Source organism: Periplaneta americana, chromosome 10, assembly GCF_040183065.1.
Source record: "Periplaneta americana isolate PAMFEO1 chromosome 10, P.americana_PAMFEO1_priV1, whole genome shotgun sequence".
Taxonomy (NCBI): Eukaryota; Metazoa; Arthropoda; class Insecta; order Blattodea; family Blattidae; genus Periplaneta; species Periplaneta americana.
The window spans coordinates 24,467,213-24,486,091 of NC_091126.1; the positions used below are offsets into that span (position 1 = coordinate 24,467,213).

An 18,879-nucleotide genomic window follows, 5' to 3' on the forward strand; every position below is an offset into this window, starting at 1 on the left:
TAATAAATTTAATACTAATTGTAATTTTATTGTTCATATTATAGTTGGAATCTCCTGGTAGAGGGGCAGAGAAGGCCTGACGGCCTTATCTCTACCAGGTTAAATAAATATTAATACTAAAACTCTAAACACATTCTTCGTACTGCTTTGTTACAGGTCTTACTCAGGCTACTTACTTACAAATTACTTTCATAGAACCCGGAGGTTCATTGCCGCCCACACATAAGCCAGCCATCGGTGCCTATCTTGAGGAAGATTAATGGAGTCCTTGGCATCACATCCCACCTCCCTCAAACCCATTTTAATATTATCCTCCGATCTACTTCTCGGCCTCCCGAAAGATATTTTTTTCCCTCCGGCCTCCCAGTTAACACACAATATGCATTTCTGGAATAACCCATACGCGGTACATGCCCTGCCCATCTCAAACGTCTGGTTTTAATGCTTCTAATTATGTTAGGTGAAGAATACAATGCGTGTAGTTCTGTGTTGTGTAACTTTCTCCATCCCCATCTGTGTGGTGGCTTCCAGTATTTGATCATTCTATTCTTTACAATAAATTGATACTTCGTTGCCATGCATCTGTATTTCTTTTTAAACTGATATTGTGTAATCTTAACTTTACCTGAATTTTATTCTCATTTGATATTCAAAATTACATTTGATTAATCCAATTATTTCATTGTTCTTTGTAATTTCACATCACTGTCATTTCTGCTACACGATATAAAATTTCTAAGAGAAATAATTTTCAATATCTGTTTTCTGTTGCTTTGATTTTCAATACCTATTTTAACTCTTCCTGCGTTTTTAACGTACAACACGTCTTTACCCGTTCCAAACACGGGAATCAGTTCAAGTATTCATGATGCGACAAAAATGACAATCTCGGTGATTTCTTCCCCTATACAGATTTGTAAAACCATATCTCATATTGAGCAAATTTTAATGAGATTTTCAGAATATCTTTGCACCACATTGAGAAGTATATGTACCAAGTTACCGGTAACTATGGCAAAAGTTTTGAAGTAATGTTGAATAAAGTATTAATTAAATTTATATTCATTGGATATGTCGTAACGAAAAGTCAGATAAACAATTTCAGGTACTAATTTTTTCATGTACCGTACTTTCTTGAATTAAAAGTATTTAAATTTGAACTTGACCTTTATGAATTCAATAAGATTTTAAATGTAAAAATCATACACACCATATATATTTAATTTTTATGCTGACTTTAGGGCCCGTATTCAGGAACGTCACTTGAACTTCACTTTCACTTACATCCGACTTAAGTGGGTAGAAAACGCAGAATTTTTATTGAGAATCAGAACTTAACTTACACTTTAATCGTAACTTACTCAAAACCTAGTAAGAATATTTTAAGATAGGCCTACGTGAAGAGCAACCTTACACATCACTTAGGGCTATAATTTACCTTAATAAGTAATGAGACATTTGTTTACTGCGATATACATATTTTCGTTTAAGGACTGAAATGGATTTAGAAGATGGCAATTTCCAAGAATTCATTAATTTTGCGTTGTGTGTCATATTATTTTCTTTATTATCAAGTTATGCCTATGCAAACATAACCTCAATGTCATCTCCAGTTTTATCAGTTTATTCCGAAATCATGTAGGCTAGCTATAAAGATTATGTTAAATTTCGATGATGATAATGATGATGGTGATTATTATTATTATTATTATTATTATTATTATTATTATTATTATTATTTCCAACTGAAAATTAGTGAAGAGGGAAGATATGACTTTTTTAAACGGTTAACCTGTAAATATTTGTATAGCATAGTAGTTTGTAAACTATTATCTACAATGGACTATGATTTTTATTCGAATAAAACTGACTTTTAAGATTATATTAATATAGGTCTTCTTTACCCAACATAAGCTTAAAATTCCATGTAAATTCTCAGGTAATTAATATTATCAATATTATTTACATTTTATGCACAAAATTTCGTGTTATTTCTTCTTCTTTGCCGAAACGTAGAAGACGTTCAATTTATTTTCCACTATGTATTCATATTTAAGCAAGTTCTTTGATGTACAGACGTGGACAAATTATTAGACTAAATTAATTGTATGTGCAAAAAGCTGAATTTATCGACACAAATAATGAACAAAAATGTAATTTGCACAGAAATAATGAACAGAAAATTGAGTCTGGAGGTTACTAATATTTTGTGAACATTCCCTTATTCTTTATTAACAAGTTGATTTTGTCAGGGATGCTGGAAACCAAAGTTTGACACTTTCTTTGAATATCAGCATCATTTAGCCAGATATCAGACAGTGCTTAAATGAGTCCATGTTTTGTTGTAAGCCTCTTCTTGTTCACTTTCTCCTTCAGTATAGATCACAGATTTTCAATTTCGTTCATGTCCGGTCTTCTTGCAGGCCATGGGAGAACAGACTGTTGAATATTTTCTGCAGTATATAACTAAAACACGAGTAGTACCAACACAGCCAGACAAAATATACTTAACCATTGGAAAAATATACCAGAAGACATAAACAATCATATTTACAACAATAGAGACTCTGTGAATTATACTGATAGTTGATATGACGAACTATATTATGTTTCCAAGAAAAACGTTTTAGTCTAATAATTTGTCCACGTCTGTATATATATGTACATATTGGGTTATTTTACGACGCTGTATCATCATGTCAGGTTATTTAGCGTTTGAATGAAATGAAGGTGATAAAGCCGGTGAAATGAATCCGGGGTCCAGCACTGAAAGTTACCCAGCATTTGCTCATATTGGGTTGAGGGAAAACCCCGGAAAAACCCCAACTAGGTAACTTGCCCCGACCGCGATTAGTATTAGTATTTATTTATTTAACCTGGTAGAGATAACGCCGTCAGGCCTTCTCTGCCCCTCTACCAGGAGATTCCAACTATAATATGAAGAATAAAATTACAATTAGTATTACATTTACAATTCTAACCCGGGCCATCTGGTTTCGCGGCCAGACGCGCTGATCGCTACTCCACAGGTGTGGACTCTTTGATGTAGGCCTACACCTTCATCTGCGGTTCTTTGGATGTTTTAAAAAATAATAGATTTGAAACGAAATGTAGCCCCACTTTTCGTTTTGAGCAGCTATGAGCTGGAAATGCTACATGGTCAGAAGGACATCGCATTCACTTGAACAGGTGAACTACTTCCTGCAGTAGAACTCTTCTTTGAGTGAGTTTCTACTAGCGACATATAGTGATAGTGATAGATTTATTGATATTAGCTCACAAAAGTACAAACTTAATAATTAAAAAAAAATCTATATACAAAAGTAGTTATACATAATAAATATACAATTTCCTAAACAAATTAATTTATCGCAAATCTAAGTAATTATTTGTTTAAACTTGCACTTACGTCTAGTTTTAGTGCATGTTTAAAACAATCGTGATAACTATTAAACCTTAAAAACTTATTTATCTGCTCCTTTTCAGAATTTTCTACCATGAACATTTTAAATTAATTTTTTCTTCTTTTTTTTTTCTTTACTTTAGACATCTAAATTTATTCTATAACTTCCATATTTATGTTTAATTATAGGTTCACTTATGCCTATTAACTAATTCTTCACCACACTGCATCCAGGTTAGCAGTTATTGACATATAGCTGAATCGGTATTTCTCAGTGAGTACAGTAGGTCAGTCTAACTTCCTGCTACGTGCTTGTCAGCAAGTTATTCGCTTATTTATACATCTTGCATCATACATGTAAACATACTTGGCATATTAATTACGTAAATCAAATATCAATTACAGTTATGACATTCTTTTCCATGCTCACATTTTCGTTTAATTACTGTTCTACATTTTATTAAATTTATTTTATGTGTAATCTTATTCAAATTTAAAATCATGAAATATACAAATTAATTTGATGTTGTCTTTATAAACAACTAGCGACATATAAATAAATTTACTTCCGAATCAATTCCTATGTTATCTTCAAGAAATGTGCCACTTTTCGGATAATTATCTCAGAAGAACGTTCAGTATACGGTAGACACATGTATTATGATCAATGTCTCAATTTTGGCCAAGTGCCCAATGCTGTTTCCATTAAAAACTCATTTCATTTTTCCATTCCTTCGCCGCCGACAAGTAACTGTAACTGGTACATTAAATAGCTACAACTAATGATGTTCAGGTTATGGTTGGTTACAAAATAAACATAAAAATACGTGCAAGCATTGGCAATAAACTTGGAGTTACGTTTTTCTTGCTGTGTGCTCCTTAAAGGAGGATGGAAATGTCTCACTCTGATGTATGTTATACTCTGTTTTTATGCAGAAGGAAACTTCCCGCCGTTGAGTTCAAACGTTATGACTAACTTTACCAATCAGTAACAAGAGGGTTGGGCGTGTGCCACTTACTACCCTATTCCTGTTTGAAAGGATGATCCTAAAACACGTTAATGTTCTTTGTTATCCTATCTCGGTCTGGGCCTGCTTGTAATCTAGTGAAGTTCACAATTAATATTTGAGGAGAAAAATTCGCTCCGGCGCCGGGGATCGAACCCGGGTCCTTGGTTCTGCGTACCAAGCGCTCTGATCACTGAGCTACGCCGAATTCAACCCACAGCACAGGATCGAATTCTCCTCCTTCAATGTTTCCCTTTATGGACTGACTCCATGTTAGGCATATATGTTGACGTATATGTCCAGTTTCAACTGCCATTGTACTAAACTATTTCCAACTAAAGATTGAAGTAAACAAAACCGAAATGTATTACTCCGCAATCGCAAGATAGCTACCAAAGCAGCCACCAGGGCGCATTATTTTCAGCAAGTGAGCACGCAGGGCAGCCACCGTCTGATATATTGCAGACATTTCAACATATTCATTGAACTAACCCGTAAAATGCTCACAGAGGGTTAATATTTATTATTTCTCTACTGGGAATAGTGGATTTTCATTTTCTGTAGATTCGTGAAGAGTGGAGAATTTCTTTAATTCTACAGAAATTTATTTGAGGTTGGCAACACTGAATCTTGCACTGTGCTTTACCAGCTGTGCTGATGTGCTCTGTGAAGCTGCAAGTCACCTTGGGAGGGATTTAATGCCTATTACGCATGCGCGTTCCATAATACACGTTACAATGATTTAACACGCAATGTCTGAAACTGCTAATATAAACATGTTGTTTAAATCGTAAGAAAATGTTCTTATAAGCATGTTTAATTCACTCGTATTCCATGTATATTATACATTTTATTATTTTAGAAGGAACTATTTTAATATGAGGAAGAAGATGACAAGCATGAGTTTGGAGGCGTTGTGCGTCCAATAGCCAACCAGGAATCATTATGCCACGTGCATTTATTTACATTTACTTCAATCTTTAGCTGGAAAGAGAGTAGGAGCGCACTCAGCTGAGTGACTTATTTGGCCGGGATTCCGCAGTTAAGTGCACAGTAATCTGTACAGATATATGCATTGCTAGCTATGAGAATATTATAGATTTATCAATTTTTTCATACAGAATAATATCTGTAATATTCACAATTAATATTTGAGCAAATGCTGGGTAATTCTCCTCAAATATTAATTGTGAATATTACAGATATTATTCTGCATGACAAATTGATAAATCTATAATAGTGAAGTTCAGTTTTTAAGGGGGTTCGATCCTGAAATACAAAAATACCACAAATTTTAACTCATCTTTCTGAAAATTTTACCAAACAGTTGTAACGGGATTTATATATGAATGACCATACTTCAGCTTTCTACCACATGATTACTTATTTTATTTGAGTGTTTTTTTTTAACTGTAGCATATTAAAAATGCTCCAAAAGCCACAAATGTTGGTTTCGAACATTGCCATTTTTATACAACTTATCGTCCACACCTGCGGAGTAACGGTCAGCGCGTCTGGCTGCGAAACCAGGTGGCCCGGGTTCGATTCCCGGTCGGGACAAGTTACCTGGTTGAGATTTTTCCGGGGTTTTCCCTTAACCCAATACGAGCAAATGCTGGGTAACTTTAGGTGCTGGACCCCGGACTCATTCCACTGGCATTATCACCTTCATATCATTCAGACGCTAAATAACTTAGATGTTGATACAGCGTCGTAAAAAAAACCCAATAAAATAAAATAAATTATACAACTTATCTTACAAGTAAGTGTATAGAACTGAGTAATTGATTTTGTTTTATTGAGGAATATCTGAGGCGAAACATGTAAAATTTACTCATTTTAAATATTTTTTTTCATATCTCAATGATTAAAAAATGTAAATCTTAAGATATAAAAAGTAGTAGATCTTTCTGATTGAGTCATTCCTGACATACAAAAATTTTGTGAAAATCAAACACAAATTGCGCACACTAGAGCATTTTTATATTGAAAAATTAGAAAAAGAAAAAGAATACCGATAGTGGACATGCTATAGTATGTTACGTGTATTTAAATCTGAACGTCCTGCAGTTAAAATATGTCCGTTAAGGGCCACAAAAAGAGCAACAATTCTAAAAAGTTGTGTTTTTTGTAAAATAAAGTTAGAAGGTATTTATGGTAATTTTTCTAAAACGTATATATATATATTTTTTTAATTTTGATCATATTTCAGGATCAGGTCCTCTTAAACGCGTCATATTTAAGATTTCACAAAGGGGCGAGCGGAAACGGTTGGGGGAACCGAGATGCGACGTAACCACTCGGAGGAAGAGAATCTACCTACCTAACTACCTACCTACCTACCTACCTATCTTGTCCTGTCCTGCCTTGCCTCGCCTCGCCTTTTGTCTTGCCTCGCTTTTTGTCATATCTTGCCTTGTGTCTTGTCTTGTCTTTAATCTTGTCATACCTTGTCTTTTGCCCTGTATTGCTTGCCCTTTGCTTTGTATTGCCTTATATTTTCTCCTGTCTTACCTTGTCTTTTGTGTTGTCTTGCCTTGTCTTTTGTCTTGTCTCGTCTAGACTTGTCTCGGGTCGTCTTTTGCCTTGCCTCGTCTCGTCTCGTCTTGTCTCGTCTTTTATCTTGCCTGCGTGCCTTTGAGCGTATTCCGAATCTCACCGGTGAGCAATCCGATGGCATCACGGTGTTCCGAATCCCACCGATGACGTCATTGATGCTCCACCGGTGTCGCACCGGTGCCATCAACTTGCAGAGGTGGTGGCAGTCTCCATCAGCCGCCATCAGTGAATCTGATTGGTTCTTGCATAGGGCGGGAATTAGCAGACGAATAACATCGTGCACTGTTCTGTCATGGCGGTGTGTTCTGCTTTAGTTCTGCTGTATTGTTTGTAATGAGCACAACCTAAAAACAATATGTTAATGGCTTATGAGCGAACATGTCAACGGACCCGTTATTACTACCGGTTCAAGATATAAATTGTTTATGCTATCTTTTCTTTGAACGAGATGGGAGTACGAAAATTTCGCAAAATTTTGCTAGCGTAGCACAGACAACAACTTGTACAGTCGCCATGACAGCCATCGATCCTTCCAGCAGTTTTGTTCCTTATTTCGCTGCAACATGACGTCATTGATGCCACCGGAATTCGGAATACGCTGTCTGTCTGCGTCTGTCTTCGTCTGACTGTCTATCTGTCTCCTAGGTACCTATCTATGTACCTACCTACCTACCTACCTACCTACCTACACACCCATATAATTACCTGTCATCCTATCTGCCTGCCTCTTTTCAGTATTTATTTCTGCCTATTTTTCTCCATACCTGTATGTCTGCATATCTGCCTATTTCTCCATCTACCTTCGTTTTTCTCTTTTTCTGACCACCTGTCAATTACGAGAAAATCCGAAAGCGAAATCCCACCATACTGCGCTGGATTTGTTTCTCTTGAGATTTAAATTGTTATAGATCGAAAAAAATACGTAAAGATATTAGGCACTTGACGTAACACGCCCTATTCCATGTAGCCTAATATTATCAAAATATAATATAGCACCTTATCACGCAAATTTCTCAAAAGTTAGTGGAATCAGCGTGTACATATCGCATCTCATTATGTGCCAATTACAATCAAAATGTGTTACAGTTTCCACGACACTTGACTGATGGCGTGTGGTGTCAGCGTCACCATCCCAACAATCAAAGTCACGATCAGCGATGCGAATTTCGAAGCTCAATTTGTATGTGTGATGTTTCACAGCCGAGTTAAGTTATAATTTAAGCAAATATTCAGCTTCCGTCATGTGTAACCACCGAACCTCATGATATTCCTCATTCTTGTAGTTGAACACAATGCAGTACGACTCAATTAGTTCCAGTTTACTGATTTCTGCAAACTGTTCTTCATCTCTCCATCAGATTTCTATTCATCTCTTTCGCCACTAAAATGCTTCCCTCAAGCTTTAAATGCTTTACTACAGATATAACTTAATAGAGATTGTAAAGCATTCTATGACAGTTCCATTGAGAACGCGTGACGTTTGTTTTAACTCTCTTGGAAAATCTTTTACTATAAATGTTCTCTGTGCTCACTTAAAGGAAGAATAGATAGAAGTGATCCAAATTTCAATGAAGTTATACGATATTAAGAAGAGAGGATAGTATAATTTGAAATTTATTCCTAATTCATGCTCATTTTTCGTATGTACAATTATTTTTGGAGCAACTTAGATTCTAGATTAGTTATTGAAAATAAATACACTGCGATTAAAAAAAAACATGGTGCAAAAATGAAAAGCTGTTGCGAGAGTTGCAAAAATGGAAACCAAACAACAGCTATTAATTATGAAATCGACCGGTCTCAAGTTTGTGTGTTTATTTTTCCTCGTTCATATGGTTATTAATAGAGACGTAATATAGTGCTACATAAGATGACAACGAAGGTAGGAAAAGCTTAGGGCCTATTGTGTGTTTGAATTCGCACGAACGGGAGTCATTGTGACAGTTCACACCAAATTTTCACTTGGATGTTCACAGTACCTGGATGACATCCTACCACTACGTTGAATCTGCCGTGCAGCAAACAATTCAGTCTGGCCTCCTCGATCGCCGGACCTAACACCCTGCGACTTCTTTATTGTGGCGGAATATACAGATGGCTTATGTTTATAACTAGACCCGGGAATGTATTTTACAAGGAACCAACAATATTCTGCAAGGATGCTTGATGATGATCCTCCTTTATACCGCCTTTCCATTTCAGATATTTCTTGATGAAATCTTTCCCAATGCTCGTCGTTTACCGCTCCAAAGTTAGGAGGAAAGAAATCCAAATGAGAATGTAAAAGGTGTATTATGAGAGACATATTACACTCCATTTTGTCATATGCACTTAACACGATTTACACAACAAGTTCTATGTAGTTCTCTGCCCTAGAATTTCCAAGGAAATTTTAGGAAATGTCTTTGAAAACGCGTCATGCCATTCTTTCTGTAACGGAAAGTTTTTCAGCAACCAAAGAGTCAGCCATAACTTTGTGAATTTGTTAACCGATGAAAATGCCCTCTTTAAATTTTCCTTCACTGAAACTAGTACACGTTTCCATTAAATACTGAAAACCACACCCTTGTTTGTTCATTGCATAGACCTCACTTTGAACTGTTATGAAATTTACTTAATAGAAGGGACCAATGTCTATTTATTTATTATAAGTACAAAATAACATACCAACAACCATAATAAACCGTAAATAAGTCATAAACCCATAAAATAAATTAGCTTTTGTTTTGGTTTATACCCCCAACCAGCGACAGATGTTTCCTGGGGGAGCGCTTATCGAAAAGTGAAATCATAGTATATCTTAAAAACCTTACGTGATACGAAGAAAAGAGATGCATTTTCGAATTCAGCGCACATCAAGCCATAAGGGACACATTGTTTTAAGTCGGATCAAAATTCTTGTTGTTCAGTGTAATCAATAGAAATCTGACAATTTTTTAGCAACGCCTATTATCGGACAACTCGCATGCAGTAAGTGAGATGGGGTTAAGAGAGGGTAATATAAATAAAATAAGGAAAGAGTGGGGGAATGCAGAACACGTTCTATTATCTCGGTAGTATATTGATTACGGACAGAAGGATTATGGTTCGATCCCAGTCACAGCCGAAGTTGCGCATTTACATGCAAAGCACTTTGCTATGGAAGTTTGTGGTAGAGATTTTTCCCCGTGTTTACTCCATCTCAGAGAGAGCGCTCGACACTCACGTCTTGGAACCTCATATTCGTTCCATTTTCAGGAGATGTGGAACACTAAATTGCGTTACATTTATGATTGTCTGCAGTATGAAATAAAGAGAACAATGGTAGCACTGGACGTACTTTCTTGTTACGTTAAATCATAACACCGTGCTTTGCGGGAAGAAGTATAACGAAATTTCAACTGCTACCTTCTTCAAAATCCAATTCTTTTCGCAAAATTTACGGCCTTTACTCAACATTACATTTTAAGTAAGTCATAACGCATTGTGTGCCGTCTCTGTTCCCACTGGAACTTTGTTACATCGGTTGAAATGTACAGCATCTCTGCGATCGCCTGTAGTTTGTATTTTAAAATGTTACCTACGAAGATATCAAATGTTTCCACTAGAAAAATATTGTGCTTTTAATACTGATATATAAGCCTTTACTCATTCATTTGTGATTCTTATGTGAATAATCATGTGCAAAAGCATTGATATAATTAATTGCTTCAGTAAAAAGTATATGACGTCAACGGTAACGAAATGATACAGGATACAGGTGATAAACTTAGCCAAAATAAGTATTTTGAAAAAAGAAATCTAATATTTGAAAAGCTTACTAAAGGCTTCATGAGATGTTGAATTCAGCGGTCATCAGCACCGTACCATGGATAAATATATAATAGGATGCGAAACTGCGGTCAGCACCATCTAGATTTGGTGCTCTGAAATAAGGTGATCAGCGCCCGACGTCGTAGGTGGTGAACATTAGAACTACGTGTTGGGTACATTTCCGAGAGTTCTCTATTTATCCGTTCGAGATATTGCTGTACGGGAGAGTCGAGGAGAGAAGATGGCGGACTGAAAGTTACTAATAAGTGAACATAAAGTGATACGTGTGTGTATAAGCAGTGTATGTTAAACAGTGATGTTTATGGACGTTGTAAAAATAGTGTTGAATGTATTGTAAAGTAATAGTAATAGGCTATAATAAATCGAACTATCTACGTAGCTCTTGCAGACTTTTCCATTGTGCTGTACAATAAATACCCAAATAATACAATCCCAATTATCTAACCTTTTGCTTTATTTTTTGTCCCTGTCTGGTTATATTTTAATCGGGTAGGGCAGATAGTCTCTTTTATCTTCCTGTTGACTCCGGTAAGAATTTTCAGTAGAAGATGCTGTCAGGAATAAAAATGTAAATGTTTTATTTTAAACTGGATTAGTTTTGAATATCGATGAGGGTGGGAGGGAATACTTTCTGCACAGTTTAACATTTTCGTCACCAGGTGCGCTGCTAAATGCATGGAGTAATTACTCTTTTCGCTACTTGGTGTGCTACTATTTGTAATAACGCCTCTCCCAAAAATAGATGGCAGCAAGATCAATTTCTACAACAGCGCCTCTAGTATGTGTTACGAAAAACTCATTACGTTTCGCATCCTATTATATATTTATCCATGACCGTACCTTCTAGCGATAGCGTCTCTTACAAGCAAGCTAGTGCACTCATGGCTGCAGATTGGTAAGGAGTATTGCAATGACAGCGTTTCGTTCGTACCAGAAATCACGTAACCCATAGTGTAATTTTATTCAGCAATAATAGTTTAATGAAGCACATAATGTTCACACCTGTATTTAAATAAGAATGTTTTATATAATGAATTAATACTCAGCATTTTCGTTTATCATGTCAATAACTTAAAAATATATTTTGAAATTGCTGACGATCGCTGTTCTAAATTAAGCCTATGTCTGTCTTAGTCAGCTCGGTCGCTTCTTTAATGTGTTGTATAATGTAACTATTTACGCACTAGGAGCTTTCAAATATCCTGATACAGTAATTATTTGGTTTCGTTACAAAAATGTTTTCCTTGCTTAGAATATCTGCTCAAAATGGCGAACACCAACCTCAATTCAGGCACTGAAGAGGAGAAAGAATTTCTACCTCGCACTCTCAAGGTTACGCGGCATCTGTTGTACGACGTTATAGACAAATGGAGTCCTAACAATGAAATCCTCTTTGAAGTCCACTGAGCTTTTCTAACCAACTACTTGATGTGCCCCAAGAGGAAAATACCCTTGGAAGTGAGGTCTGATGATCGATACGTCTTCTCAGTAGGATGAAGCCTGTTTGGAAACAGTTGTGGCTAAAACTATGCAGCTGCTTGGACACAGAATCTAACTTTTTCGTAAATGAAATGTACCCGCCGCATTCATGTTCGACCTATTCCTCCATCTCATTGATCGATGTTGACTTCTTTTCAAGTACAAATGTATTAAAAGGTATAATCTCTCCTTCAGCTAAGACCATTAAATTCCTCATTTCAGAATTAATTCGGCAGGCATCCATCAAACATGCAGTCTTTCGAACAACGTCCGGTATGTTTGGGATTTAAGGGGACTGGGTAGTCTGAAAGTATGGTTGTTTATATTAAGTGAAATAAGTGAAGGAGTATTGCTATGACTCTTAAACTTTTGAATCTATCAATTTACAATTTTTGCAGCATACACATAATATTTGCAGATATATTTTGTTTTTAGATTATCTTTCTCTCCCATATACTTGATTTAATAAGAAAAAAAAATTAAACCCGAAAAATAAGTAGTTTCTGAAGAAAGTTGCCGATGGAAACCTTCAAATTAATTTAAACACTTTCGGAATGGGATTTGAAACTGTTCTGGTGCAAGTTATTAATGGAAAGCTTGGAATAAAGACAAAGACTGCAACAACGGAACTTTTAAATTTTCTTAGAACGTTACAGAAAATAATTAGTATGGCCTAGGAATGATGGAGTCATACGACACACTTGAATGGGGAAGGTGTAAGAATAAACTTAAAGTAAAATATACTTATCAAACCAAAGTCTTGAAAATAGGGAACCTGTAAGGTGTTCCTGAAGTCCTGTAATATGAAGTATTTAAAAGGTTCCTGGAACACGCTACAAGTAGCAACGTTGGAAACGTTAAACACACCTGACGAGTGGAACTTGTAAAGTGTTCCCCCACTTCAGGTTTGAAGTATTTGAAGCCTGGTGACAGACCTTGAAAAACTTGTCATTGAACGTACCAGATTTCAATTTAAATTTTCTTAGAAAGTTACAGAAAATTATTAATAGGGCCTAGGAATGATGGAGTCATACGACACACTTGGATGGGGAAGGTGTAAGAATGAACTTAAACTAAAAGATACTTATCAAACCAAAATCTTGAAGATGGGAAACTGTAAGGTGTTCCTGAAGTCCTGTAATATGAAGTATTTAAAAATTTCCTGGAACACGTTACTAGTAGCAACGTTGGAAACGTTAAACACACCTGACGAGTGGACTTGTAAAGTGTTCCCCCACTTCAGGTTTGAAGTATTTGAAGCCTGGTGACAGACCGTGAAGAACTTGTCATTGAACGTACCAGATTTCATACTACGCTAGTCATCCACGTAGAATAGAAATGCCAGCCTTGAGATGTAAACTGCTGACCTAGTTTGATGGTCCTTGTTGCTTCCATGTACCGTCCCTTGTCCGGAGAGTAACAAAGCTTCAGTGCGGAAGAAGCGGCGGGAATATCTGCGTTCTTCCCGTACGTGAGTTCTGGTTTGTCAGCATCTCCAACTCTCGAGCCTTTAGCATTTGCTGCACCTCCCTTCTTAGATTTTTTCTGTAGAAGAATGAAAGAAATAATTTTTGGGAATATTTAAGTTGTAAATATATAGTCCTAGTGCATACATTTCATCTTTCCACGCTTACGGTTGTAGAGTGAACGCTGCAGTGCATACATGCGAGCGTGGAAAGATAAAATGTATGCACTAGTCAGTTGATAATCAAAGTGTTCACTTGGAATATTTGTGGATGTTTGGATACATTCATGCTCTTGAGGGTCGTGAGAGATTTGTGGGTATTTTTTTTTACTGTTTCATAAAAGTATCGAGGCTATACAGAGTGTCCAATAATTCGAGAACTCGGACTACATAGTGTGAATCCTGAATGGAAATCGAGACTAAAATATTAGTGACAAAATTTCGTCAGAAGAATTATTAATTGCATAATATATTTCGCAAATAAATCTTACTCCTCTGATAAGAGTTCAAGCTATTCGCGCGCTGCTTTAAAACCACCTCCCTCGTCTTTTCTATATATTTTTTAACTTCTTAAATAAGAAACACCTCTCTGTAATGTTAGAAATATTTATATGTTGCATTGTTTTCTTCATAAATTTGTTATAAATTATATATTGCTTAATTTTTATGCTTTCGAGCGCCGCTGAGCTTTGGAACTTGCTCAACATATGAATAAGAAATTGGTGATTTATTTTTACAGGAAAACAAAAGCGCGATTTTTTGACTGAAAAGACCAAAATTTCACACGTCACCCCTTTATATGAACTTAGATTGAGATAACATGAACTTAGGTTAGCGTTTATACAGGGACATCATTTTATTTTTACTAATATTTTTAATATTAACCTGGCCATACCTTTGGATTAACGGTTGAAAACAGAAAACACCGTTTGCTACCCCTTCCACGAACGGAGTTCGATGATACTGACGTAAAATACAAACAAATCACTTTACTAGTTATAGGACGGGAGAAAAATAGTTCGTCCATTTACGTACACTAGAAAATGTCGCAAGTTTGAGTTTGATAATTTTCATTAGGTTTTTGTTTAATCAAAATACAGTACAGTATAAATAATAAGTGTTTTTACTCACGAACTGAGTTATCCATGCGAACGTATTCATTATGCAGTGTATATTATACTGTCTACAGAACATTAGCGTACAATGTAGAGAATGAAGTTAAATTGAAAAATAATCATAATATGGATATTTAAACACATTTTTGAAAATGGTGGCCGTTCATTTCGATACAGGCTTCAGTTTTTTTTGTGCATATTATCACACTACAGACTATTGCATCTAATTCCAATTACCAGTTTCGTCCTTCGTACTAGTAACTCATGCTGAACTAATTCTGTACCTACTCTATAAAAGAGTACCTTACGTACTGTAAATTCAATCTTCACTTCTGCCCGACCCGCACAGATAAAATTACTCAGAAATGCTATCTACTGTCCGTTGAAGTAGTTATGTCGCAGGATCGTAGAAAGAGGGGAAATCACGTGACAGTTAATTACTTAACGAGGCCCTTTTATTTAAGTTATTTTAAACAGTTGTATAATATTACAACAGAAATTAATGTTTTCGGAAAAGAGCCAAAACAGCCCAGCTACTAGCATTACAGATGGGCGAGTAAAAGTAATAATAATAATAATAATAATAATAATAATAATAATAATAATAATAATAATGATTTATTTAACCTCGCAGAGTTAAGGCCATACGGCCTTCTTTAACACTCAACCAGGAGTAAAGACTGCGTTACAAAAACACTACAAATTTACAAAGTACACTACAATTTTACACACAAAACTTAATAAGATAATAATAATAAAATGTAAACAACAAATAAGAAGAAATCAGACATAATATATAACATACAGAAAGAAAGAAAAAAACATTATAATATGTGAACAGCAGGTCAAAATAAATGAGGCATACAAATTATGAAAAAAAATAAGACAATTATTTACAATAATAATAATAATAATAATAATAATAATAATAATAATAATAAATAAGAATAGTAATAATGATAATAATAATAATAATAATAATAGTAATAAAATAGTGCAGTACAAAGTATACAGTGAATACAATATTTCTAAGTACACACAATAAGGAAAATTAAGATTATATATAGCTCAACTTATCACATTAGAGATATACCATTATCGGAAAATATGAAAACAAAAATGTAAAATAAGTTGAATATCACTAGAACATAAAAACATGTGAATACGTGGAAACATGCAATACAACACTTGTCATAATAGTAAGTTAGTTTGGCAACTCGTCATAAGATAATTTTCTAACTTGGATTTGTTCGGCAGCCCTTGACTTCAGGCGGAGAGAGTTCCAGTGACGAGAGGTAGCAACAGTGAAAGATGAGGAATACAGAATAAAGTAGGTGGGGGAAATCGGGATGCGACGTAGGCAAACGGGCGACAGTACCTGTGCGAAAACATGATTCAATATTGAAAGCTCTTTCGTCACTGGAAAATGCAAACATATTTCTGAAACGTACTATACTCACTAACTCAGTCCTATATGCGACCTTGCTTCTGTGTGGAGGACAGTTGGAACTTCATTAGTAGAAGGGATGGAAGTGAAGTACATACAAAAATTCAGGTACAATAAAAATTGAAGTAAAAATAAAATTATGTCCCTGTACAACGGTTCAAGTTGACTGACGGCCATGTTTAACCCTTAATCTCGGCAAAAGATTTATACAACCGGTCCTTTTAATAGCAATAATTGTCTTGTGATAATCACGATTCGAAGTCTGGATCTTTTATAGCCGTTGCTTAATCCAAGATATATACATTATTACAGATTTGCGGTTCGCAGTTATTTAGATTAATAAATTCTCGAAGAGACTCCTGCTTCAACTGAAAAGTCACCCATGATCTCTACTACAGACGCCAACTCCATTGAGCGCATAGCTATTAGTTATCTCTATTGTGTCTACAGTTCATATAAAAGTTCGGTTTTTGGAGTCCGAATAAAGAGTAATTTAATTATTAAACCCACTGATTGTAAATCGTTTCCACTGCATGCGTGCTTGAACAGATACGTTTCATAAGTCAAGCGATGCGTGTTCTAATTTTGACAGTTTGAAGATAATAAATGCTGCCGGGAACAAAAGGCATATTGTTGAGACCGTTGCATAAATTTCGCCACCTGGGGGCATATGTATCAGAATTCAAACCATATCATATTAAAGCCAGCTATTGACCTCCTTTCAAAATATGACCTCTCTCTCATACTCGTAAAAAAAGGTTCTTCAGTGAACAGCGATTGAATCATTGTCTCAGTACCCTTTCCGTGAATTGAAACACGATACATCAGCTGAGATTTGTTCTCTGTTTTCAGGTTCATGAAATCTGGCACTCACAATTCATTCAGTAATCAATCATGCCGGCAGTACTTGATTCAGAATAATATTGGTTTTCCATTACCTTGCACGTTGTGAAATAAATCTACTGATAGGGACGCGGTAAAAATATATTTCTGAAGCAGTACTTCAGTTTTAATTAGGTTTCATTTATGTCAAAAAATAGTTTCCACGGTGAAATATTTTTGTGGATATTTCAATTAATTAATAATCAATCAGTTTCGAGGGTCACTCGAGTACGTGGCACTTTTGAGAAGCACACTAGCCTATGTAATCTGCCATGCATTCGTGTTCCAGACGTCATAAAGGAATCGATAGGAAGCTCGTTTAATCCTGAAGCTTGGCCATGCAAAAATATAAATTCAAATTAATTGAGCGGCACAATAAAATGTAAAATAACTCAGGAATAAAGTTCACTGTATCAAAATGTTCGTAGATTAAATTCCTCTTGTTGACGAGATGAAACGTTGTGTGACATGCACAGTAAAATTATTTTTTCTCTTGTACAAAGAGATTCAGCGAATCAGCTATTCTAAAAACAAAACAAAAAATATCAACGTCAGTAAGACTGTCTGTCTGTATCCATCCATTCCTGTCTATCTGTGATCCCGCCAACGATATCTATCTACTTAGTCAGCTGTCACTATGTTCAGTTGTCAAGCTGCCTTTCGTGTGTTTATGTATGCAATGTAATGTATGTTGTGTTGTGTTGTGTTGTGTTGTGTTACCGGTATGTTATGTTATGTTATGTTATGTTATGTTATGTTATGTTATGTTATGTATGTAATGTAATGTTGTGTTGTGTTGTATTATGTTACCGGTATTTTATGTTATGTTATGTTATGTATGTAATGTATGTTGTGTTGTGTTGTATTATGTTACCGGTATGTTATGTTATGTTATGTTATGTTATGTTATGTTATGTATGTTGTGTTGTGTTGTATTATGTTACCGGTATGTCATGTTATGTTATGTTATGTATGTAATGTATGTTGTGTTGTGTTGTATTATGTTACCGGTATGTCATGTCATGTTATGTTATGTTATATTATGTTATGTTATGTATGCAATGTATGTTGTGTTGTATTATGTTACCGGTATGTTGTGTTATGTTATGTTATGTTATGTATGTAATGTATGTTGTGTTGTGTTGTATTATGTTACCGGTGTGTTATGTTATGTTATGTTACGTTATGTATGTAATGTATGTTGTGTTGTGTTGTATTATGTTACCGGTATGTTATGTTATGTTATGTTATGTATGTAATGTATGTTGTGTTGTGTTGTATTATGTTACCGGTATGTTATGTTATGTTATGTTATGTATGTAATGTATGTTGTGTTGTGTTGTATTATGTTACCGGTATGTTATGTTATGTTATGTTATGTTATGTATGTAATGTATGTTGTGTTGTATTATGTTACCGGTATGTCATGTTATGTTATGTTATGTTATGTATGCAATGTATGTTGTGTTGTATTATGTTATGTTATGTTATGTATGTAATGTATGTTGTGTTGTGTTGTATTATATTACCGGTGTGTTATGTTATGTTATGTTACGTTATGTATGTAATGTATGTTGTGTTTTGTTGTATTATGTTACCGGTATGTTATGTTATGTATGTAATGTATGTTGTGTTGTGTTGTATTATGTTACCGGTATGTTATGTTATGTATGTAATGTATGTTGTGTTGTGTTGTATTATGTTACCGG

At 35.2% G+C, this 18,879-nt stretch overlaps 2 protein-coding genes across 5 annotated transcripts in view; one reads left to right on the forward strand and one right to left on the reverse strand.

The window, feature by feature from the left end:
- LOC138707524 (uncharacterized) overlaps positions 1-18,879 on the forward strand; it is a 737,224-nt gene that overhangs the window by 65,620 nt on the left and 652,725 nt on the right. The window lies entirely within an intron of this gene.
- Positions 1-18,879, reverse strand: part of LOC138707523 (SET and MYND domain-containing protein 4-like) — a 119,316-nt gene that overhangs the window by 47,674 nt on the left and 52,763 nt on the right. For all 4 annotated transcript variants that reach the window (XR_011334254.1, XM_069837047.1, XM_069837048.1 and 1 more), the window contains one exon: positions 13,629-13,806. Coding sequence is in view for 3 of the 4 variants with exons in the window: in XM_069837047.1 (XP_069693148.1) it covers positions 13,629-13,806 (178 nt within the window). In the remaining variant the exon portion in view is untranslated. The remainder of the gene's footprint in view (positions 1-13,628; positions 13,807-18,879) is intronic.